Source organism: Raphanus sativus, chromosome 1 (genome assembly GCF_000801105.2).
Source record: "Raphanus sativus cultivar WK10039 chromosome 1, ASM80110v3, whole genome shotgun sequence".
Lineage (NCBI taxonomy): Eukaryota > Viridiplantae > Streptophyta > Magnoliopsida > Brassicales > Brassicaceae > Raphanus > Raphanus sativus.
This window is the reverse complement of record NC_079511.1, coordinates 14,285,888-14,309,749: the sequence shown is the minus strand read 5'-3', so window position 1 is coordinate 14,309,749 and position 23,862 is coordinate 14,285,888. Positions and strand designations below refer to the sequence as shown.

Below are 23,862 nucleotides of genomic sequence, written 5' to 3'. Positions count from 1 at the left end.
GTTACAGTCTTGCGAAGCACTTGATAAAGCAAGTCTGAGATGGCTCCTTCAAAGAAAAATATCAGCTTTTATTCCAAACTTTTTTTTGTATTCTCCGCAAATTTTGTTTATATTATTATTATTATTTTAATTTCTATACAGCGTTTGAGTTTTTAGTTTAGTCTCTATAATATTACAGTAATCAGTCAAAGTTTGTCAAAAGCAAAAATACAGTATATTAGGAAAAATTATACAATTTCTTAAATGGATTAAACTATTATATAATTCAAATTTGCAACAAAAACAATAATAGATCTTCATTTGTTTTATCTTGCAAGTTCAAACTCTTCTAATAAACCTCAACCGTCAACCATTTCAATAAGATCCTACGGCTGTTATTATTTTATCGATTTTAAAAAAAAGAAGTTATTTGGCATTGTCAAGAAAAATATTCGTCCACAATAAATGTTCTCAGCAGCCAAACTCCATCCTTCTCCTACTCCTCCCTCTCACTTCCCTTATTCTTCAGAGTTATCTCAGTTATAGCTAAATATATGTGTAATCACAGCTGTACGGACGAATGTGGTTGCTTCTAAACGTCAGATTCTACTTTCTTTAGTATTGTCTTCCTTCAGAGATCAAGGTTCGTGTTCATCTTCCCATGGATTTACTTCTACAAACTCCGCAAAATCCCATGTTATTTTTATAGCTCACATTTCTTTCGATTTTGCGACTTTTTTTAGGGCCCAAAGCTGTTAAAATACTCATTTTTTGGGGATAATTGAGAATTCAGAAATTAATTTCAGATATTGTTATCTTAAGTATCTCCTTTCAGTAAAAGCTCTACATCATTACTCCTTTTAATCCTTTCCTTAAAAAGTATTATTAGTACCCTGAAAAGGCTGATTAGTAAAAGTAAAAAAAAAAAGATCTTTTATTGTGGCTAATCTTCATTGTACAGTGAAAAATTCTCTCTTCTTGTTCCTTTGTGTCTGATTTTCTTATTTTACAATTTAAAATTTAGAGCATAGTTTTGTCTTTTCCACGGTTCATTGGGGGTTGGGTTGCAGGTTCTTGGTAGTAGAACAAGCATACATAAAAGCCATTGTTCTTTAAAAAACATTAGTATAAGTTTAATTTCTCTTTATATTTAAAATGACAAGAGGCCATTCTCACCATTTTGTTTTGATGTTAGTTATTACCTTTCTTTTCCTCATGAGTTAAAAAAAAAAAGAACTTATGCTTGCAGAGGGACCAGATGGTGTTGGTATATTTAATAGTCTCACCTGATTAAGAAGAAGAAGAGATAAATTGTTTCTTTTAAGTAATCAACAAGGAAAAACGCAAACTTGGTAGCTTTTGTGCTCTCTGGTTTCAACAAAGATTCACAAAGAAAAGATGATGCTGGTGAGAAGAAGATTGGGTTGCTGCAGCAGGGATAGGGAGATTAGCATTGATTTCGATGAACAAGATAGTAAGTACCTTATCATTTCCAAATCTTCTTTCATTCTCACACTAATCATATGCTTAACTAAAGTCTTAATCTTAAGCTCTGATATAAATGACAAAAACTGGAAGATAGAACTTTTTAGGTATTTTCATTAATGAGGTGTTTACTGCTTACACATGATATAGAATATTTAGACTATAACTGTTTTTTCAAATAAAACGTGAGTGGTACCCCATTTGTCATATGACCGGTTTGTGATTGGTATGGGACCAATAACAGACCCTTAAAGATCTACACCAAACCGGTCATTCGTGTAATAAATAGGGCTCGTGAAGTCTGTAGCTTTCCCTGCGACATCAATGCATACATTCAATTTGATGTGAGTGCATTTTGTGTGATTCAATGACCTGTACTCTAAAGACCAAACCCTGTTTCTTTGGATGTGGGGGAGGGTCCTCTATGTTTTTCTTTCAGTTTCTTTAAGATCATTGATTATATTTATTCAGAAACTTCCAAGAGTAGGTAGTTAATTAATTGGTTTCACATGGTCATTACGACTAAACATTTCATAAAGAAAATTTAATTTAAGGAAAAATGTGGATTCATTAATAAAGAAGAATGCATATACACTTGAATGTGTATACAAGCCAGTTTCGTAGGCGACTTGCAGATTATCTTTCATTTTTCAAGGGTAGATAACTAGATATAGCTGTAGCTATAATAATTAAATCAAAGACACTGGTGTTTGATTAAACAATTTTTGGTATATGCTGTGAACGTTTGAAAAAAATGGTTATGTTGTGACTCGTGACGAGTGAACAAAGTCTTCGTTTGTGGGTCCGTATAGAACTTTCACCACATGGGGATACTACTAACTCATTGTTTTTGAGATTATTTTATACATATCCTTTTGAAAAGGAAGCATTTAAAATTTGTTTTAGGTGTCTTGAGTAAACCAAAGTCTTGACTTTAGCTATTAAAGACTCGTGGAACACAACGACTTTGATTCCTCTTTTTTTAATATATACCATTTGTTTTTTTCTTTTTGTATTGTACAACACTAGTCTCCTCCATAAACAAACAACACTAGTCTCCTCCATAAACAACGTGTGTATGATACTACTATTTTCTTGATTCCCATCTGATGAGTGAAACAATAAGTATATGTGAAGGTAGTTGTTTGAATAGTCTTTAAGTAGTCTCAACTTGGTGTAGTCCATTAAAGCATGTCAACTTATTATCTTTCTAAGATGACATGGTGTACCTTTTTCTTTTTAGGAATGATTACATACGACGGCTTGGAAGCTTGTATTATCAACAATCAGTCATATGAAGAAGAAGAAGAAGAAGAAGAGAGTGGAACAAACGGATGCAGCCTGACAGATTCATTGGAAGATGATGCATTCTCAAGCTGTTCATCAAGCAAAGAGGCCTCCAGCTCTTTTTCTTCAAAATGGTTACCGATGAAGCATGAAGAACACTGTTCCAATGGGTTGAACTTATCTGGAAGGTCCAAACAGTTTGATGGTAAGGAGAAACCAAGCTACGTCTACTGCCATTTGGATGTGGAAGCTATGAAGGAGAAATTCTCAAAGCTATTGCTTGGGGAGGATGTCACTGGGGGATGCAAGGGTATCCAAGTAGCTTTGGCTTTGTCTAATGCTGTAACACATCTCGCTAGTATGTCTTTATCTATCCTAGCACTTAAACATTTATGTTCTTTTGGTATATGTCTACTAAAGTTTCTTGGTGGAGTCTGCAGACTCGATATTTGGGGAGCTATGGAAACTGGAACCTCTCTCTGAGGAGAAGAAACAGAAATGGAGAAGAGAAATGGATTGGCTACTTTCTCCAACTAACTACATGATTGAGTTAGTCCCTACTAAGCAAACTGATGCCAATGGAAGATCAATTGAGGTAATGTAGCTAGTGATCCAAGATTATATATACTCCAAGAGCAAGAAACTGAAACTGAAACTATTGTTTTAAACAGATAATGACACCGAAAGCTCGTGCAGACATTCATATGAATCTCCCAGCTCTTCAGAAACTGGACTCCATGCTAATTGTAAGCTATTATCCTTTTTTTCTTTTCTTTTGATCTACCTCCTTATTTAATTTTTCCTGATGATTGCAAAAAATCCACAGGAGATATTGGACTCAATGGTGAAAACAGAGTTTTGGTATTCAGAAACCGGTAGTAGAGCTGAGGGGACGAACAAGACGACAAGCGAGAGCAAGCGATGGTGGCTTCCATCACCAAAAGTGCCCAAACCTGGTCTCTCTAACTCAGCAAGAAAGAAACTGCTAGACAAGGGCAAAGTTGTTTATCAAGTCTTCAAAGCTACTAAATCCATAAATGAAAACGTTCTTCTCGAAATGCCAGTACCATCCATTATCAAAGAAGCAATACCCAAAGTAAGGTTTTTTCCTCTCTTTTCTCCCTTGTGGTTAATCATAATAAGGTAAACAACTATCTCTAAACTCTTGTGTTTTGTTGTAACAGTCTGGAAAGAACAGCCTCGGTGATGAACTGTACAAAATGTTGGTTGCAGAATCAACCACAGTGGATGAAATCCTTGTATCTCTCAAGCTTGGGACCGAACATACTGCGCTCGAGACTGTTAACAAGTTAGAATCTGCTATATTTGCATGGAAGGAAAGGATTACAGAGCAGGAAATCAACACTAAATCTCCTGTGAGGACACCGTGGTCATTTGCTAAAGATCCATTGTCTGACACTGGTCGGAATGAGTTTCTCTTGAACAGAGCGGAAGCACTTAGAAGTCAGATCAAATCCAAGTACCCTAATCTTCCTCAGTCGTTTCTTGATGCCACAAAAATTCAGTATGGCAAGGTATATTAAAACATGAATCACCAACTCCTGAAACAGCACATACTTTTTTTGCTATAAGACTGATCCTTCTTCTCTGTGTGTTTCAGGACGTAGGTCATGCGGTTCTTGAGGCATATTCAAGAACACTTGCTAATTTGGCGTACAGGATACTTTCAAGAATGGGAGAGATATTGAAAGAAGATTCTTTGAGTAACCCAAACTCTCCTGCGCCACCGAGTTGTTTCCCTAGCTCTCGTGATCTTTACAGAACACCTGAGAGGCCTTTGCTTTCGTCTCGTGCAAGGCATTCTCTAACAGATGACATGAAGAAAGCCGATGGGATACAGGCGGAAACTGGTTTAGATTTCTTGTTCGCAGATGCTAAGGTCAGTTCGGTGAGTGCAGCAACTCCGAGCAGGAGCAGTAGGATATGGTGTATGAGCAAAGTACCGCCTGATGCTTCTCCTTGATTTAGAGGGCTTACTTAAAGTTCGATGCGTGCCACCTGAAGCTTCTCCTTTTCTTTTGTTTTAGAGGGTCCCTTTAAATTATGGAGTCTCGGATATTGTAAATGTATTGATAACATGCTCTAAACAATGAATATTAGCAATTTTGTTCATAACTGTGGACTGTGGAGGAAAAGAAAACATGAACTTTCAATTTTAAATCTTTTCAAATGGTGTCTTCTACCAGATTTACAACTGATCTTCATAGAACAATCTGGAATATTTTTTAGTGGAGTGTGAATCTATCATGTCATATAATTTATTTGGCTATCCAAGCTCTACATCAAATTGTTGTATATCAGTTTACTTGAACAATAGTAGACACAAATACTTGAACCTATTTAGTTTTATGAGAAAAAAAATGGAAAATAAATGAATATTCACATACATATAAGATTTTGATTTTCTAGTCATATAAAGCTCTTTATACAATTGGTGAATTTGAGCTTGTTCAAACAAAATATACTTATAGCCTATATTTTTGTCATGAAAAGCTATTCCTATATAATTGTTGAAACTTTAATTAACATGAATTATTTTAGTTAAGAAATTTAAAATTTATATCAGAATATTTTATTAAACTTTAAATTTTTATTATAACTACAAAGATTAATTTTCAATCTAAACTTACGTTTAAATATTACAAATACATAAATTTAGTATAAACAAAAAGCTAAAAACATAAAATAAATACCCTCCGGTTTGGCGGGTCAAGGTCTATTTCATATACAATTGTTGAATTTGAGCTTGGTCATACAAAAATATATTTCTAGCCTATTTTCAATGATGTATGTATACCAAATACATTGATTTATGTTTAAACTTCAGTCATGTTAAAAAAAAAACTTCAGTCATGTTTTTTTCTCTAATTATTCAAGAAACAATGAGTTATGTTTTACTTTTGTATTTTCTTAGCAAGTTGTAAATAATTATATTTTCACGAATCTAATGGTAGAGATTTATTAAATATATATAACAATTGTTAGGAAAAATTACAACTAGAAATATAAATATTTACAAAGACTGTGATGGCAGCACTGCAATCTCTTCTGGACAGTCATCAAATATATTTATTGACTGAACTAATTTTCAAAAGTTAGATCTTTAAAAAATTAGTTGTTAATTTGTAAGTAATATTTTGGGTTGTCCCATCGTTCGTATTATAATGGGTCACTTTTGTAAGTCAATATTATTTTTAATAAAAGTTACATCATTTGTTACCTTGATTAATGTTTCTTTCCATACTATAAAAAATCACTAAATAATCAAGTTTTTAAACATAATTGAAAATAATAATTAGCCAAAAATAAGCTCTAAACATGTATGAGTTAAAGAAGATTGATAAAGATAATTGGTAAATAACATGTATGAGTAAAAGAAGATTGATAAAGATAATTGGTAAATTAACAAATAAATTTTTTTTGAACAAATAAACAAATATTTTATTTGTTTTTATTTCTATTCTTAACTTTTTCATCATGGATATGGGATAACATATCATAATATGTACAATTCATATCCGATTTAACATGAGTGTGAAAAACTATAATTGAATTTTCAAAAAATTTAAATAACATATCTGAGATTTACTTTTTTGCCGAAATCATACAAAAGTCGCCACATCAGCTACCACATCATTTAATTTTGTTGACGTTGATGCTACGTAAACTAATCATTATTATGTTTACCACATAATTCTTTTTTTCTTTTTTCTGAAAAACTAAATAGTCGTTTTATAAAAGTAACTTTTTAGAAAATGTAAATTTAATAATTTTTACTATTTACTAGAACTAACAAAAATTAATTAATCCGTTAAATTTTAATCTTTATGTAAATGTTTCGATCTTATCAACAACTGTTTTTATAAGAGTTATATATATATATATATATATATATTGTAATAATTTAAATTCAATGTTAGTGTTACATTCGGGTTGCTCTCTATTAATCATTATTATGTTTACATTTATTTTTTTGTGATATAATAATCTAAATTCTTTAAATGTAAATATGATTAATAAAGTGTAACAAAGTGCAACACTAGCATTGAACTTGAATCATTACAACACATGTCATTCAAACACTATTTGAAAGTGACTTGTCACATGTCATCACTACAATGATTTTGAAATAAAAATGATGATATTGCACATTAACAATGATGATATAGTTTGAAGTTAATTGTGACATGAATATTTATATTTAAGATTGATTTATATTTTTGATAAGTTTAAAAAAAAAATATTTATTGTGATATGATTGAAATATTTACGAATATATCTTTTATATAAGATTAAAATTTAATCTATACTATTAAAGCAGAATCCCTACTAGGATTCTACCCTTAATTTTTGTAGTTGATTACAAAATCTTGCCACTCCTATATTTATGCATAAAATGATTAATTAATTTTAACCATAAATATAACCAAATCGTTTTATTGCATTTAATCCACAATATTACAGCATTTAATATCTATTCTCTCAAGATTGCATTAATATTACTTTTCGATTTTGTTAGTATTTTTTTTTTGTATTAATACACCATACTAGCACTCTTAAAATATACTCCATCTGTTTCTTAAAGATATATGTTTTGGTGTTTTCACACATATTAAGAAAACACATCAATCATACATTGTTTTTAGAAATTATCAAATTCCAATATATTTTAACCAATAATCTTTCAATAAATTCAATTAATCTTATTGAAATTTGTAATTTTTGTCTAGGAAACATAAAAAATACATATTTTTGAAACAATTTTTTCCAGAACATACATCTTTTAGAAACGGAGGAGTAGTTATTTGTTCAAATCAAAATTTAATCTAAAACGGATTGCATGCTTTTTTTAACATTAACTAACGTGTTTTAAAAATTTAAAGTATCTAACTATATTCAAACATTTCCTAATACATATCAAAATAACTCATAATTAAATTATTATTCAATTAATAAAGATAGTAAATAACCTAATTCATAAATTACTTTATAAACTATAAATTAATATAAGTAATCTATACTATTAAAGCAGATGACTGTTTATGAATATGCCACTTAAATTTTTAATTAATTACAAAAATTGCATGTACTTTTTTTGCCAGCATTATTTGCAACCAATTTAGTTTCCTAAATATTTGCACCATATATTTCCAAAAAATCTTTCACACTATTAATTATTTGTAAGCATTTATTAAATGAAACCTCAAAATAAAATCAAGTTGAAATAACAAATGATTAAATCAACAAAAGCATAATACGGATCTGAATTATCTCAACTCCTTAAAAAATAGTTTCAATTAAATTAAAAACTAAATCACATAAACTAAATTTAATAAAATTATAGAAAATGTTTTGAAACGCACAAATGAAATTTTGAATACAAGAGTGTTGAAGATATAACATATTTTATTTAAATTAAAAAGAAATCAGTGTAAAATAAGTTTAACTTCGGTTTACTTAAATAAAATCATATTACATGTTAGAATTATTTAGAGTCTTCTAAATTTAGTCATATTGAAAATAACAAAAATAAGTCATACAAATAGATTTAAGATAAATTTCATAAAAAGTTAAAATATATAATTTATCAAAAATCATAATTGTTATTATGTAAAGTAATTTTCCAACAAAAATATACCCGCCCTTTTTAAGGGCGGGTCAAAATCTAGTTAATTATTATAACACATGTCATTCAAACACTATTTGAAAGTAACTTGCCACATGTCATCACTACAATGATTTTGAAATAAAAAATGATGACATTGCACATTAATAATGATGATATTGTTTGAAATTAATTGTGACATGAATATTTGTATTTAATGTTAATTTATATTTTTGATAAATTTCAAAAAAAAATATTTATTGTGATATGATTGAAATATTTACGAATATATCTTTTATATAATATAAGATTAAAATTTACTTAATTTTTTTAAAATACTAAAAAGAAAAATTTATAAAATTTTACATTTTCTAAAAGATTATTTTTATAAAATGAGTATTTAGTTTAAAAAATTCACATGGTATCGTCATCAGTAAAATTAGCTAAGTGTGATCATTACGAGGAACATGAACTCATATGTGGCAACAGGGTTTCCTTTAGGACTAGGCAAAAAAATCCGAAATCGAATAACCGAATGAAATCCGATTCGAAAAGATAGTAGAAAATCCGAACCGAAATTGATTAGATATCCGAACGGTTTCAATATTTTGGTATTTTAGAAAACCGAAACCAAACTCAATCTGAATCAAAGTATTTCATGTATGTGAAATAGATTTATATACCTATATATATTAATTAATTTTAGATATAATGTATACTAAAAACATCTAAATTTTTTAAAACTTTTAAGTTAACCAAAAACTTGAAAATATATATAAAAATAGTCAAAAATAAATATCTAAAATAGTTAAAATATAATCAAAAAACCAAAAATACTTAAAATATTTATTTTACTCTATCCAAATAGTCAAGCCAAATCAATTTATAGGTTAATTTTAAGTATTTTATTCAAATTTATATATTATAAAATAATTTGTTTATATATTTTAAGAAACTTAAAGTATATAATATTTAAAATTTTAAAAATAATTTAAATGGGTTATCTGAACCCGAACCGAATCCGCAAAAATCCGAACCTGAACCGAACCCGAACCAAAATTTGAAAATACTGAAATTTTTAACCTCTAAAATCCGAAATCCGAATAGATCCAAACCATAATCCGGATGGATACCCGAACGCACACTCCTGAATTCCTTTATGAGAAAACTTATGCCTCTGATGGTATGATTTAGATCGTATATTTTTTTTTTTGAAACTAGCTGTTTCTTGAAAACTGGGTTACTCTATATGGGTTAGCTATCTTCATGGTAGTTCCTATATGTCCTGAAAACTTTGCTCATATGAGTTTAATATAATATAAATCAGATGTTCAAAAAAAAATTCATGAGGAATACACTTTTCCGCAGAGCATGACACAGCAGATGTTACTTACACCCACTGCTGAGGAGATCAAATCGGTTCTTTTCAAGCTGAACCCCAACAAAGCCCCGGGACCAGATGGACTAACTTCCGCTTTCTTCAAGGCTTTTTGGGATACTTTAGGTGCTGAGGTGGTGATCGCAATCCGGAATTTCTTTGCAAGCAACTTCCTCCCCTCTGCAGCGAATGCAACGATACTCTCATTAGTGCCTAAATTCGTAGGAGCAACAAAGATCAGTGACTTCAGACCTATATCTTGTCTCAACACAATTTATAAAGTCATCTCAAGGTCACTGGTGAAGAGACTGAAACCTATACTTCCTTCACTAATCCTACCCAGTCAGACAGCATTCGTAAAGGATCGTTTGCTAGTGGAAAATACTACACTGGCAGGAGAACTGGTAAACGGCTATCACAAAAACAAGAGTCCAAAGAGGATTACCATTAAGGTCGACATCGCTAAGGCGTTCGATACACTTTCCTGGGACTTTCTGTTTTCTTGTCTCCAAGGACTTCAGATTCCGTCACGCTTCATTCGACAGTTGAGAGCTTGTGTCTGCAGTTCAAGTTATATGGTGGGTTATAATGGATTGGTGCATGGTTATTTTAAAGATGGCTCCATTGAATCGGATCCAGCAAGTCCTGCAAGTGCTAAAAGAGTTTGAGTTAAGATCTGGTTTGGCGGTCAGTATGCAAAAAACATGCTTCTACGCTACAGGTTTATCAACAGCGGAAACAGACCTGATCCAAGTATCTACGGGCATGGCATTGGGCTCTCTTCCTTTCCGTTACTTAGGGGTTCCTCTAAACTCTAAGAAGTTGTCACTTACTAACTGTGAGCCGCTCATACACCAAGTCAAAACTCGGTTCTCCTCTTGGTCTGTGAAGTCATTGTCTTTCTCGGGAAGACTACTCCTCATCAAGACGGTCATTGCTGGTATCACTACGTTTTGGTGTTCGGCCTTCGTTCTTCCAAAAGCGTGCATCAATCGCATCAACTCTCTATGCAGCATGTTTCTCTGGAAGGGGAGTTTGGAAGGTCATCACTCTGCAAGAATTTCATGGGAGACAGTGGTGTTAGAGAAGAGGCAAGGAGGACTAGGGGTAAAAGATCTACTTACTTGGAACAAGGCATGTACTCTCAGGCTTCTCTGGCTTCTCTTCTTCCGACCAGACTCGGTGTGGGTTCAGTGGTTCAAAGAAGTCATTCTTAAAGGCTCTCTGCAAAACTATTGGATAACCACACCACGCCAATCCTACTCCTGGTTAGTGAACATGTAAGACCCAAACCTGGATCCCATGATCCAACCAGTCCGCAGCCTTACCTATTAATTCTAAGTGTAATTCAGCCGGTTATGGTGCAATCTTTACTTAGTCATTTTTCAATCATTTGAGGTTCATGCAATAATAAAAACAGTGCGGAAGCTTAAGGCAAACAATCATATTATATATACGTCAAATGTGATCCATACAAAGTATTCAAATCATTCAGTTGCACAATAGGCTATGGTAAATCCAAATGTATACAACATGAACTACATCACACATCCCACACGGCCAAGGTCTTCATGGCTCCTTAGCCTTACCACGATCCCTGTCAGGACCTGAAATCAAAACCCACAACACATGTGCATAAGAATCCTGACCGATATCCTAGCAATATACAACCTAAGCATGGTTTGGACACTTAGTCCATTTCTGGCCGATTTGTGACCCATTGATTTACTCATCCTAAAACCAATTAAAACACATGATAAATCATGATAATTCATGATTAAGAGAATGGTCCAAGCGGATTTCCCAGAACCGGCCTTGATCATATTGATCTTGGCCATGAACAACCTAACCGGCCTCATGGTACCATCTCGAAATCAATCATATAAAATTATTCTATCACTTTGATAATTCATTATAAATCCCCACTAAGAGATATCAAATGCCAAATCCCAATAACTCCCACTGGAAGCATGAGATCAGACCATACATGCCCAACCAAGGCCATGGAGAGATTACTCTGATCTAGCCAAGCCTTGGTGGCGTGTTCATGAGTTTAGACCCATAAATAACTTCAGAATATGATGGAGAAGAGATATATTAACAGAGAAAGAACAATAGATGCAACCATCCACTCATGGATCAAACGGCCAAATCACCCGGATGGATGATTCATGGCGGTTTGTACTTGGTTTGCATCCAGTACCTTAGGTGTGTGTTCGGAAGCCCCCACACTCTTCTCTGCAGCCTTCTCCTTTCCTCTGGTTTCCATTTCCATCAAGCTTCACTTGCCCACGGCTTAGAACCCACCGGAATCTCCTTGCCTTCACACGGACTGCCTTGCGGTCACACTTCTCTTTTCTCTCTTTGATTCTGTAGAGATTTGGGCAGAGTTTCCCCTTATGTTTCTGATGATTTATGTCGACAGAGGAGAGGGTTATTTATAGGGAAGAGGCTTGGCAACCGTCCGGGCGATGTGATTGGTCATTTGGCCAACGGACACCTTTTCGCCCAAAACCGCCCAACCGCTTGCAAACCGTCCCTTTCTTCCTTTGGGCTGATCGATCTCAAGCCCAAATGTTTGCCCACAAGCTCAGCTCCCTTGCCCAAGCAACCTAGACCCAACGGACACCCATGACCAGCATCCGGACCATAACCATCACTCATGGTCCGCAATGACCGGTCAAGACTCCATCACTCCGTCCAGCTGAGTTCAGCTGAGTACTAGTTGCCTGAGCTGAGTGAGCTACTCCTCCAGCTCCTGTGAGCTGCCCAAGACTGTGTGAGCTACCTACCAGCTCCACCTAGCTGTTTGAGCTACTTCCGGACCATGTCCAGCTTCCGGATCACTCATCCAGCTACCTTTTCCTTCTTTTCTTCTTATTCTGGTCAAGTCTCAGCTTCCTGATGCACTTAACCCTTAGTTTAGACCATGATACGCTTGCCTTTAGGTTTTTATAACCTGGCCAGCCCATCTCCCCGCACCATGGCCTGTCCGGATACCTTAGTTAGAACTAGGGACATGACAAGTCTCCCCCACTTGGAAGGAACTCGTCCCCGAGTTCTTGCTGGATGATTCTCCAACCACATATTGACTATACCACTCAGGATACTCAGCTTTCATTCTTTCTTCTGTTTCCCAAGTGATAATGTCCTTACCATTGAATTCCCATACAATCTTTAGCATAGGAACTGTCTTCTTTCTCATTGCCTTTTCCATCCGATCAATGATTCGAACCGGCCTTGTTTCTAAGGTGAGGTTCTTACCAAGATCTTTTGGAATCTCTGGCAAAACAATGTCTTGATCCGTCAGGCACCTCCTTAGTTGAGACACATGAAATATATTATGGTAAGCATCCATTTCAGATGGCAAATCCAGTTTGTAAGCCACTGCCCCAACTCTTTCAAGTATCCTGAAGGGACCTAAGAACCTTGGGTCTAGTTTCCTTCTTCCAGAAACTCTTGCCTTACCTTTGAAGGTAATCATCTTGAGATAGATTAGATCACCAACCTCAAACTCAAGATGTTTCCTTCTCTTGTCAGCATAGCTCTTTTGGCGGTCTTGAGCTTCCTTCATCTTTTCCTTTACCAGTTTAATCTTTTCTGTGGTCTCTTCTACAATCTCAGGACCTATTATGCTGCGCTCCCCCACTTGGGTCCAGCATAAAGGTGTCCTGCAAGGCCGCCCATACAATGCTTCATAAGGAGACATACCTATGCTGGTGTGAAAGCTGTTGTTGTATGCAAACTCTACCAGTGGTAAATGCCTCTCCCATGAGTCACCCCAATCTAGAACACATGCCCTTAGCATATCTTCCAATGTCTGGATGGTCCTTTCTGACTGACCGTCCGTCTGAGGATGGTAGGAGGTGCTCATGTTCACTCTTGTCCCTAGGGCCTTTTGGAAAGCTCTCCAGAAATAAGAAGTGAACCTAGGGTCTCTGTCTGAGACTATACTGGTCGGCACTCCATGCAGCCTCACAATCTGATCCATGTAGATTTTTACAATCTCATCCACTCCATCACCTTTCTTGATGGGCAAGAAGTGTGCAGATTTGGTCAGGCGATCAACAATCACCCATACTGCATCCTTCTTGTTTCTGGTTGTGGGAAATCCAGTCACAAAGTCCATTGTGATGTGATCCCACTTCCACTCTGGTATGGGGAGGTTTTGTAGTAAACCACTGGGAACCTGATGTTCAGCCTTGACCAATTGACAAGTAGGACACTTAGCCACCCACTCAGCAATGTCAGTGGTAATACTTTTTGATGTCTTTGTACATCTTGTTTAGTCCCGGGTGCACTGAGAACTTAGACTTATGAGCTTGGCTCATAATCTCTTCTTTTAGTCCCCGGTCACCAGGAACACTAACCCTCCCATGTACCAAAATGGTACCATTGCTTGTGACTTGGTACTCAGTCTTATCATTCTTTGCAACCTTTTGCAAATTCTTATCCAAGCTTTGTGCTTGTTGTATTCTGGTAAGTAGATCAGCCTGGTTCACAGCCTCTAAACCCAAAGGCTCATCCTCACTTGCCATGGTGTCTAGATGTAGTGACCGGACCATCCCTTCCAGGATCTCTGCTTCTTTCTCAGCTGATACCTCAGCCCTACGCCTGCTTAAAGCATCCGCCACTAGATTGGCCTTGCCTGGGTGGTAGGCAATGTCTAAATCATAGTCGGCCACAAACTCCATCCACCGCCTCTGTCTCAAATTCAACTCAGGTTGAGTGAAAATGTACTTCAGGCTCTTGTGGTCAGTGAGAATCTGGACCTTGGCACCATACAAGTATGATCTCCATATCTTTAAGGCAAATACCACTGCGGCCATCTCCAGGTCGTGTGTTGGGTAGTTGCCCTCATGCTTCCTGAGTTGCCTTGAGGCATATGCTATGACCTTCCCATTCTGTGTGAGCACACAGCCTAATCCAGTAATAGAAGCATCCGTGTACACCACATATGGTTGGTCTTCCTCAGGTAACACCAAAACTGGTGCACTGGTCAGCATGTTCTTCAAGGCTTCAAAGCTCTTTTCACAAGCTTCTGACCAGATGAATTTGACATCCTTTCCAGTAAGCTGTGTCATAGGTTGTGCCACACTTGCAAACCCTTTGACATACTTTCTGTAGTATCCGGCCAAACCCAAGAAGCTTCTTACTTCTGTAGCATTCTTTGGTCTTGGCCACTCTTGTATGCACTTGATCTTCTCCGGATCAACAGACACTCCTTCCTCAGACACCACATGTCCTAGGAAGCCAATGCTCTTCTGCCAAAAGCTACACTTGCTTAACTTGGCAAACAATTGTTGCTCTCGCAGCCTTTCCAACACCAACCTGAGATGCTTCTCATGGTCTTCCCGGGTCTTAGAGTAAACTAGTATATCATCAATGAAGATGATTACAAATTCATCTAAGTACTCTCTGAAAATTCCATTCATCATCTTCATGAAGGCTGCTGGTGCATTAGTCAATCCGAATGGCATAACCACAAACTCATAGTGGCCATACCTAGTCCGGAAGGCTGTCTTCTTTACATCTCCTGATGCAATGAGGATTTGATGATAACCAGGTGCCAAATCAATCTTGGAGAACCATTTGGCTCCCTTCAGTTGATCTAGCAACTCATCAATCCGGGGCAATGGGTACTTATTCTTTATAGTCACCCTATTCAACCCTCTATAATCAATGCACAACCTGAAGCCACCATCCTTCTTCTTGACAAAGAGGACTGGTGCACCCCAGGGTGATACACTTGGGCGTATGAATCCCTTTTCTAGCAACTCTTCAAGTTGTTTCTTTAGCTCAGCCATCTCAGCTGGAGCCATGCGGTATGGGCTCTTTGACATTGGGGCCGTCCCTGGTTCCAGTTCTATTATGAATGGGTCTGACCTATCAGGGGGAATGCCCTGTAGTGACCTAAACACATCATCAAACTCACTGACCAGCGGTATCCCGTCCGGGCCACCATCCCCTACGACCTCCTTAGTGGTGATTGTGGCTATATAAGCCTCACAACCTTGTTCCAGCATCCTTGCCGCTCGGACTGCTGATAACACTAAGCATCCAGAGGCCGGATTAATACCTTGGTACTTGATCGGGGGTCCACACCCACTCTCAAACTGCACCCTTCCTCGATGACAGTCTAAGGTGGCCCGATTCTTGCCAAGCCAGTCCATACCTAGGATCACCTCGTGATTCTTAAGGCGGACCACAATCAGATCCACCGGCATTGCCTTACTATGGATCATGACTGGAATGTCTTTGACTAGACCTAGTGGGTGCATCATTTGCCCACCGGCTGCACTCACCAAGCCAAGATCATCCCTAGTTCCCATTTGGAACATACCTTTTCCAATCATATCTGGACTCACAAAACTATGTGTAGCTCCAGTATCAAATAATACATGTGTTTCCACACCACCAATACATAAGGTCCCTACATAAGACCTTAACTAAGTATCTAGTCCATCCTAGATTCCATACCATGCCATTCTAATAAATTTAAAAATTTAAACAGAATGGGTTTAGAATTATACCAGTGATCGCCTTGAAGGGTCCGGACTCATCCACATCCCTTGAAAGCTCATAGACTCGAGGTGCTGAAGTTTGGCCTTGTTTGGGGTCTGGCCGGTTCTGCTCACCACGACCCTTACCTTGTCCAGTTTGCAACTGGGGACAGTCCACACGGAAATGCCCTTTTTTGCCACACTGATGACAAGTCCTGGCCTCACTGGTCGAGCCTTGTCCACGGTTCCTATCCGGACCTGGACAATCCCGAGCTGAGTGATCCATCTTGCCACAACGGGTGCAAGCTCCCATCGCCTTTCAGCACTCTGCACCATGGTGTTTACCACACTTGGGACACTCTGGCCTACCACTTGAGGTTTTACCCCCTTCAGCCGCATCCCTCTTTCTCTTCTTGTCACCACCCTGACCAGAGGACACCACCACACTCTTCAGCTTGTGCTTGTTCTCCTCAGCCAGATTGGTTTCCAGCATTGCCATCCTTTCCACCAGCTCAGAGACTGTGTTGAAGGTGCGGACTGAGCAATAAGTCTTAAGTTCAGGCCTTAAGCCCCTTATGAACCTGCGGACCTGAACCTTCTCATCCTCAAGTTCCTTACCCACATACCTCCTGAGCCGGTTGAACTCTTCCTCATACTCCCTTACTGACCGTTTACCCTTAACCAAGTCCAGGAACTTTGCCTCCAAACGATCCCATGCCTCAGCTGGAAAGTATTTGTGGTTGAACTCAACCTCAAAGTCAGAGAACTTCACAATGGAACCATTGGTACGCTTGTCCAGGGACAGCCACCAGTTGTGTGCATCTCCCTCCAGGAAGTGCACTGCTATGTCTCTTTGGTACTCCTCAGGGCACCTTGTGGATTTGAAGTTTCTGACCAGACGGTCCCTCCACTCATCTGCCTCCATGGGATCAGCACTTCCAGCAAAGTGTTTGGTTCCCAAACGAGAGATGTGCTCAAGCACCTTCAGGTAATCAACCTTCTTAGTTGTTCCCACTGGTGGATCCAACTCAATCACCTCAGCAAGAGGCGCCACATATCCACCAGTCACTCCAGTTCCAGGAGCTATCACTTGTGCTTGAGTAGTCTGACCCACAGATGAATTCACCACTGGTGTGAACACTTGAGTCATTGCCAGCATCTGACTCCCCATCAACTTGATTGCATCGAGTATCTCCTTCATGGTTGGTTCAGCCATTGGTTCATCCGGTCCAATCCTCCCATCCCTCTGGATGTTTGGATCAACTCGGTTACCAGTCCCTGAGGACTCAGCTTCACCTTCCACATCATTCCTCTGCTGTCCACCAGCTGCTCCCAGCTGACTTCTGGCTGCATTCACTGGTTGTCCGGTCTCGTCCATCTGTCTGTTCTCTCCACCCAACTGAATCTCAGCCTGATTAACTTGAGTTTCAGTCAGAATGACCTCATTAGTATGTCCAGCAGGTGGAACTGACAGCAACACTTGTGGATTGGGTTCTGGGGCATCTCCAGCTCCGGACGCCCCTGTCCCATCCTTGTTCTTCCGAAACTTCTTCCTTGTTCCCTTAGGTGAACAAAGACAAACACAAGGCAAGGGTTAGATTAACATCTTTTAGTTGCAAATCTCAAGCAATTCTAATGTTAACCAACACCAAAACCTGCCATGAGACCCAGCCGGATGTGTGATGACCTGCCCTAACCCAACAGCCTAGAATCAAGCATGCTCTGATACCAACTTGTAAGACCCAAACCTGGATCCCATGATCCAACCAGTCCGCAGCCTTACCTATTAATTCTAAGTGTAATTCAGCCGGTTATGGTGCAATCTTTACTTAGTCATTTTTCAATCATTTGAGGTTCATGCAATAATAAAAACAATACGGAAGCTTAAGGCAAACAATCATATTATATATACGTCAGATGTGATCCATACAAAGTATTCAAATTATTCAGTTGCACAATAGGCTATGGTAAATCCAAATGTATACAACATGAACTACATCACACATCCCACACGGCCAAGGTCTTCATGGCTCCTTAGCCTTACCACGATCCCTGTCAGGACCTGAAATTAAAACCCACAACACATGTGCATAAGAATCCTGACCGATATCCTAGCAATATACAACCTAAGCATGGTTTGGACACTTAGTCCATTTCTGGCCGATTTGTGACCCATTGATTTACTCATCCTAAAACCAATTAAAACACATGATAAATCATGATAATTCATGATTAAGAGAATGGTCCAAGCGGATTTCCCAGAACCGGCCTTGATCATATTGATCTTGGCCATGAACAACCTAACCGGCCTCATGGTACCATCTCGAAATCAATCATATAAAATTATTCTATCACTTTGATAATTCATTATAAATCCCCACTAAGAGATATCAAACGCCAAATCCCAATAACTCCCACTGGAAGCATGAGATCAGACCATACATGCCCAACCAAGGCCATGGAGAGATTACTCTGATCTAGCCAAGCCTTGGTGGCGTGTTCATGAGTTTAGACCCATAAATAACTTCAGAATATGATGGAGAAGAGATATATTGACAGAGAAAGAACAATAGATGCAACCATCCACTCATGGATCAAACGGCCAAATCACCCGGATGGATGATTCATGGCGGTTTGTACTTGGTTTGCATCCAGTACCTTAGGTGTGTGTTCGGAAGCCCCCACACTCTTCTCTGCAGCCTTCTCCTTTCCTCTGGTTTCCATTTCCATCAAGCTTCACTTGCCCACGGATTAGAACCCACCGAAATCTCCTTGCCTTCACACGGACTGCCTTGCGGTCACACTTCTCTTTTCTCTCTTTGATTCTGTAGAGATTTGGGCAGAGTTTCCCCTTATGTTTCTGATGATTTATGTCGACAGAGGAGAGGGTTATTTATAGGGAAGAGGCTTGGCAACCGTCCGGGCGATGTGATTGGTCATTTGGCCAACGGACACCTTTTCGCCCAAAACCGCCCAACCGCTTGCAAACCGTCCCTTTCTTCCTTTGGGCTGATCGATCTCAAGCCCAAATGTTTGCCCACAAGCTCAGCTCCCTTGCCCAAGCAACCTAGACCCAACGGACACCCATGACCAGCATCCGGACCATAACCATCACTCATGGTCCGCAATGACCGGTCAAGACTCCATCACTCCGTCCAGCTGAGTTCAGCTGAGTACTAGTTGCCTGAGCTGAGTGAGCTACTCCTCCAGCTCCTGTGAGCTGCCCAAGACTGTGTGAGCTACCTACCAGCTCCACCTAGCTGTTTGAGCTACTTCCGGACCATGTCCAGCTTCCGGATCACTCATCCAGCTACCTTTTCCTTCTTTTCTTCTTATTCTGGTCAAGTCTCAGCTTCCTGATGCACTTAACCCTTAGTTTAGACCATGATACGCTTGCCTTTAGGTTTTTATAACCTGGCCAGCCCATCTCCCCGCACCATGGCCTGTCCGGATACCTTAGTTAGAACTAGGGACATGACAGAACAAGCTTCTTAAACTCAAACAAGTCGTGTTCCCATTATTGAAGCTCAGGCTGCAAAATGGTGAAACGGCAAGGTTTTGGTCAGATAACTGGTCTCCATTTGGTGACTTACAAACTTATCTACAAGCTTAACACTCAAGACTGGGCATACCTCGACAAGCTACTGTGGCTTCTCTCTCCTGTGATGGTAATTGGAGACTCCCCCCGGCACGCTCGGAAGCACAGCTACAACTCCACTCGTATCTGACCACCATAGAGTTGACAACTGATCAGGATTACTATGAATGGGAAATTGATGGGCAAGTTTACTCAAGCTTCAAAACAGGTACTATCTATGACTACCTAACAGAGTACAAACCAGATGTACCTTGGCATTCTGTGGTTTGGTTCTCAAGAGCACTTCCACGACACAGCTTCTATACGTGGCTTGTGATCCAGAACAGGAACCCAACCCGTGATAGGCTACTGCAGTGGGGACTTCAGGTCGATGATCGATGTTTGCTCTGTAACGCAGCTCAAGAGTCTAGAGACCACTTATACTTCGGCTGTAATTATAGTTTCGATCTGTGGGTAAAGGTGGCGAGACGTCTACAAATCCCTCCACATCGTGACTGGCTTGACACTCTTAATCAGTTGATGTCCCTATCAGCGCCACTTCCGCAGCGTCTCCTCTCGCTATTGGCTTGGCAATCGACGATGTACTGGTTATGGGGTGAGAGGAATGTGCGACTCCACTCCCAAGTCTTCCGATCAACGGATCAGGTCTTCAAGCTCCTCGATCGTCAACTAAGGAACAAGCTTTCATCTTTCCGTGATTCAAATCCTGCAAGATCCTCGACTATGATGGATAGTTGGTTTCGAATGGGATGATCGTATTCACCTTCTCTGTCTTTCGTTAACAACGATGAGGAAAACTAAACCGTCTCCTAATCACTCTCCCTTGGGCTTCCAACTTTGGCAAAATAAGGGTATTGGGCTTTCTTGTTTGATATATGTTTTGGGTTTAATCCACTAGAGTCTATGACTTTTGTATTATCTTTGGTCCTTTTTAAATTAATGAATACAGTTTACAAAAAAAAAAAAAAAAAAAAAAAAAATTCATGATGGATATTCTGAACTTCAGATATGATTATGACATGGATCTTTCACCATTGACGAGTTTCTTTAGACACATAAAAAAAATAATGGAAATCTTCAAATCTAGAATATTTCATCGAAATCATATATACTCTTTTGAGATTGTGATTGATGATAAAGCATATTGCATCTTAATCATTTATCTAAATTAAACTATCAACAAAATTTTAAGCGAGAGCTTTGATCAAAACATTATTTTATAGAGACAATCCCAGTTATCCAAAGAATAAATTTTGAAATTCAGAACGAAAGGTGTATGTTTGTCACAGGCTGTTTGGAATTGCATAAAGAAATTTGCAAGTTTTGGTTTTAAAACTTGTAATAAAAAATATTTTGGGTTTATCTGAATAATAAGAAATTTAAGGTTCATCGAATGATATATTTGTAAATAAAGGGGGCAAAATGACGATTTTACTACTTTCTTTTTTACCTAAGTGTATATTTTTTATTTCCAAGTTCCAACCTTGTAGCGTCGTCGTAAGCCAAAAAAAGGACGTTTAGTTTTATAAGTGACGGCTAAATAGATGTATAATACTAATAATCTGCTGCTTCTTCATCTTCCTCGTCCGATTCTTCCTTCTTTCACCACCACCAGGTTTGTTTAGCTGCAACTTGATTTTGTATGGGTAAACAGAGGCAATGATGGCCAAAGCAGCGTGTTACAATGTCATATTGATTAATTATTGATTTGATTGGGGGAACACAGTACTTATCGAGCCTGCAAGAAGATCGTTTCGAAAAGAATGAGTACGAATCCTGCAGTGGAGCCTAAAGTTCGCAAATTCGAATCTGTTGAAGAAGGAGGAGCTGATTTGAAGTCAGTAAGCAAAACTGATGGTATATGTTTTTGCCTTCTTCTTTCTCTCTTTAAAGCCTTGTGGATTTTGAGATGGTAATGGTGTGTTTTGTATGCAGGTGGTATCAGATTCCGTCTCGTTTCCTATAACATATTAGCTCAGGTATTAACATTATGGTTTTACTATGATAGTTTATAGCTGAGTCCTGTCTTGTATTTTGAGGCTTTAGATAAAAGACAGTTTTTTTTTTTTTTTTAATCTATTTCGTCTGTGTTATTCCTCTACTGAAGACTCATCTTTCTTTTTAGGTTTATGTGAAGAGCTCCCTTCTCCCACACTCCCCACCTGCCTGCCTCAAGTAAACTTACTCTCTCAGTCTTGAAAATTGTCAAGAGTTTCTTGTGTGAGTTGTATTGTATCAAATGGCCTTTTGAGTGTAGAAAAATATTTCTGAAAACCAAAGTAGTACAGAACAGTTATGGATCCTATCCAAGAACTTTAGCTAGAAAGTAGAAACTGGCATCATCACTATGCTTAGTCTTTTGCTCTCACATTAATGATATTATGTACCTTGAAGCTTTTAGAGAAAATTGTTATGATATTTGCAGTAAATGTGACTGTGTCTTCCTTCTTTTTTTAAGATGGAAAGCCCGTTCACAGGCAATTCTCGGCGTGCTCAAAAAACTCGAAGCTGACTTCTTCTGTTTACAGGTTTCTTCTTGTGAACTTTCTTCCTTTCTTGTTTGGTTTGAACTGAGAAACCCTTGAGGTAGATGATCTAATACGTTTATACATGTTATTGTTGTACGTAGCCCCTTTAAAATAATTAAGTGCGTCTCCACTTGTTAGTAAATATTGTTACATGTTTCTCTCAGGAAGTAGATGAGTACGATAGCTTTTACAGGAAAAACATGGACTCTCTGGGCTATTCTGGGATTTATATTCAGAGAAGCGGACAGAGGAAGCGTGACGGTTGTGCAATCTTCTACAAGCCTAGCTGGTATATGATTTAAATAAAAAAACATTCATGTGTGCACCAAAAGAACGTTTTTTTTTTAACTTAATGCAGAAACCTTAATCTGATTGAGACAACACTCTTTTCTTTGGATTTAGTGCAGAGTTAGTCGCCAAAGAACGGATAGAATATAATGATCTTTTGGACTCAGTAAAGGCAGACAGTGTTTCCCGCAGTGAACAGGATGAGAAAGCGAAAGGTAAACTTATCCTTTCTTTGTGGTGTTTCTTTATATATCTATCTCTAAACATCATTTACCAACTTTATTCTCTTCACATAGATTCTGGAAAAGACAGCCGTGACCTTAGTGATCCACTAGTGAGACTAAAACGTGATTGTGTTGGAATGATGGCTGCGTTTAGGATCAACGAGCCGTTTCATCACATCGTCATCGTGGCAAACACACATCTTTACTGGTAAAAACAACACACTTGTCACCCATTATAGATATATTTTCTCATTTCATGTTTGCTTCTTTCTTTGCCAGGGACCCGGAGCTGGCTGATGTGAAGCTTGCACAAGCCAAGTATCTACTTTCACGACTAGCTCAGTTCAAGAAACTAATATCAAATGAATTCGAGTGCACACCTTCCTTGTTACTATCTGGTGACTTCAATTCAATTCCTGGGGATAAGGTTTGATCGCAGTTCCTTACCTTGAGTTCTACTGCACTTTTAAATCTATTTTCTCAATTTTTTTGTTTTTTTTTCAGGTGTATAGTTATCTAGTATCTGGTAACGGTAAACCTGCAGAGACCATAGAAGAAGCACCAGTGCCTCTGTGTAGTGCCTATGAAGTGACAAGAGGAGAGCCTAAGTTCACTAACTGCACTCCTGGCTTCACAAACACACTTGACTACATCTTCTTCTCTCCTTCAGGCTTCATCAAACCAGTGAGTATCCTCCAGCTACCTGAACCGGAATCTCCAGATGTTGTCGGTTTCTTACCAAATAATCATCACCCGAGTGATCATTTGCCGATAGGAGCTGAGTTTGAGATCAGTCGGGAATAGAGAATTTTGTTCTTGGGAAAGTTTTGTTGCATTACTTCATTGTTTCACCATGAAAACTATACAAAGTATTGAAGGACTTGTGTTAGTCTCAATAAAGTGAAAACTACTTTTTCGTAGGTTTTAATTGATTTATAAAGAATGTTTGAATTTTCGTCAGAAGAA

General features: G+C 38.0%; 4 protein-coding genes across 5 annotated transcripts; 3 read left to right on the top strand and 1 right to left on the bottom strand.

Annotated features, from left to right (window-relative positions):
* Positions 1-1,312: 1,312 nt before the first annotated feature.
* LOC108830168 (rop guanine nucleotide exchange factor 14) lies at positions 1,313-4,936 on the top strand. 2 transcript variants are annotated; one of them, XM_018603767.2, is made up of 7 exons: positions 1,313-1,453; positions 2,708-3,109; positions 3,192-3,346; positions 3,423-3,497; positions 3,578-3,847; positions 3,936-4,286; positions 4,373-4,936. In XM_018603767.2, the coding sequence occupies exons 1-7, from the start codon at positions 1,378-1,380 to the stop codon at positions 4,733-4,735; spliced, it is 1,692 nt and encodes a 563-aa protein (XP_018459269.1). In that variant the 5' UTR covers positions 1,313-1,377; the 3' UTR covers positions 4,736-4,936. The 2 variants fall into 2 exon arrangements, with proteins under 2 accessions (XP_018459269.1, XP_018459270.1); XM_018603768.2 differs by lacking the exon at positions 1,313-1,453 and adding an exon at positions 2,510-2,601.
* Positions 4,937-13,061: 8,125 nt separating this feature from the next.
* Positions 13,062-19,377, bottom strand: LOC130497033 (uncharacterized). Its single transcript, XM_056989868.1, has 7 exons — positions 19,300-19,377; positions 16,650-17,819; positions 16,406-16,585; positions 15,534-16,180; positions 14,390-15,305; positions 13,227-13,650; positions 13,062-13,072 (listed from the first exon to the last, which is right to left on the bottom strand). Exons 1-7 carry the CDS (start codon positions 19,375-19,377, stop codon positions 13,062-13,064), a joined length of 3,426 nt encoding a protein of 1,141 aa, XP_056845848.1.
* A 420-nt stretch (positions 19,378-19,797) lies between these two features.
* On the top strand, positions 19,798-20,609 carry LOC108830175 (uncharacterized). Its single transcript, XM_018603777.1, has 2 exons — positions 19,798-19,926; positions 20,013-20,609. The coding sequence occupies exons 1-2, from the start codon at positions 19,798-19,800 to the stop codon at positions 20,607-20,609; spliced, it is 726 nt and encodes a 241-aa protein (XP_018459279.1).
* A 725-nt stretch (positions 20,610-21,334) lies between these two features.
* On the top strand, positions 21,335-23,849 carry LOC108830174 (carbon catabolite repressor protein 4 homolog 4). Its single transcript, XM_018603776.2, has 10 exons — positions 21,335-21,471; positions 21,583-21,713; positions 21,792-21,835; positions 21,982-22,031; positions 22,315-22,384; positions 22,549-22,673; positions 22,787-22,887; positions 22,969-23,104; positions 23,176-23,323; positions 23,401-23,849. Exons 1-10 carry the CDS (start codon positions 21,401-21,403, stop codon positions 23,698-23,700), a joined length of 1,176 nt encoding a protein of 391 aa, XP_018459278.1. The 5' UTR covers positions 21,335-21,400; the 3' UTR covers positions 23,701-23,849.
* Positions 23,850-23,862: the final 13 nt, after the last annotated feature.

Bases quoted from the DNA above. Each gene is read 5' to 3' on its own strand.
- LOC108830168 (XM_018603767.2), top strand. From the start codon at position 1,378: ATGATGCTGGTGAGAAGAAGATTGGGTTGCTGCAGCAGGGATAGGGAG. The intron at 1,454-2,707 runs GTAAGTACCTTA...TTTTCTTTTTAG, and splicing joins TGATTTCGATGAACAAGATA to GAATGATTACATACGACGGC. The intron at 3,110-3,191 runs GTATGTCTTTAT...TGGAGTCTGCAG, and splicing joins TGCTGTAACACATCTCGCTA to ACTCGATATTTGGGGAGCTA.
- LOC130497033 (XM_056989868.1), bottom strand. From the start codon at position 19,377: ATGAGTGATGGTTATGGTCCGGATGCTGGTCATGGGTGTCCGTTGGGT. The intron at 17,820-19,299 runs GTGGGCAAACAT...TGTTCACCTAAG, and splicing joins TGGGCAAGGGAGCTGAGCTT to GGAACAAGGAAGAAGTTTCG. The intron at 16,181-16,405 runs GTAAGGGTCGTG...GTAGGGACCTTA, and splicing joins CCAGTTGCAAACTGGACAAG to TGTATTGGTGGTGTGGAAAC.
- LOC108830175 (XM_018603777.1), top strand. From the start codon at position 19,798: ATGGTGAAACGGCAAGGTTTTGGTCAGATAACTGGTCTCCATTTGGTG. The intron at 19,927-20,012 runs GTAATTGGAGAC...ACAACTGATCAG, and splicing joins GGCTTCTCTCTCCTGTGATG to GATTACTATGAATGGGAAAT.
- LOC108830174 (XM_018603776.2), top strand. From the start codon at position 21,401: ATGTATAATACTAATAATCTGCTGCTTCTTCATCTTCCTCGTCCGATT. The intron at 22,385-22,548 runs GTTTCTTCTTGT...TGTTTCTCTCAG, and splicing joins CTGACTTCTTCTGTTTACAG to GAAGTAGATGAGTACGATAG. The intron at 23,105-23,175 runs GTAAAAACAACA...TTTCTTTGCCAG, and splicing joins GCAAACACACATCTTTACTG to GGACCCGGAGCTGGCTGATG.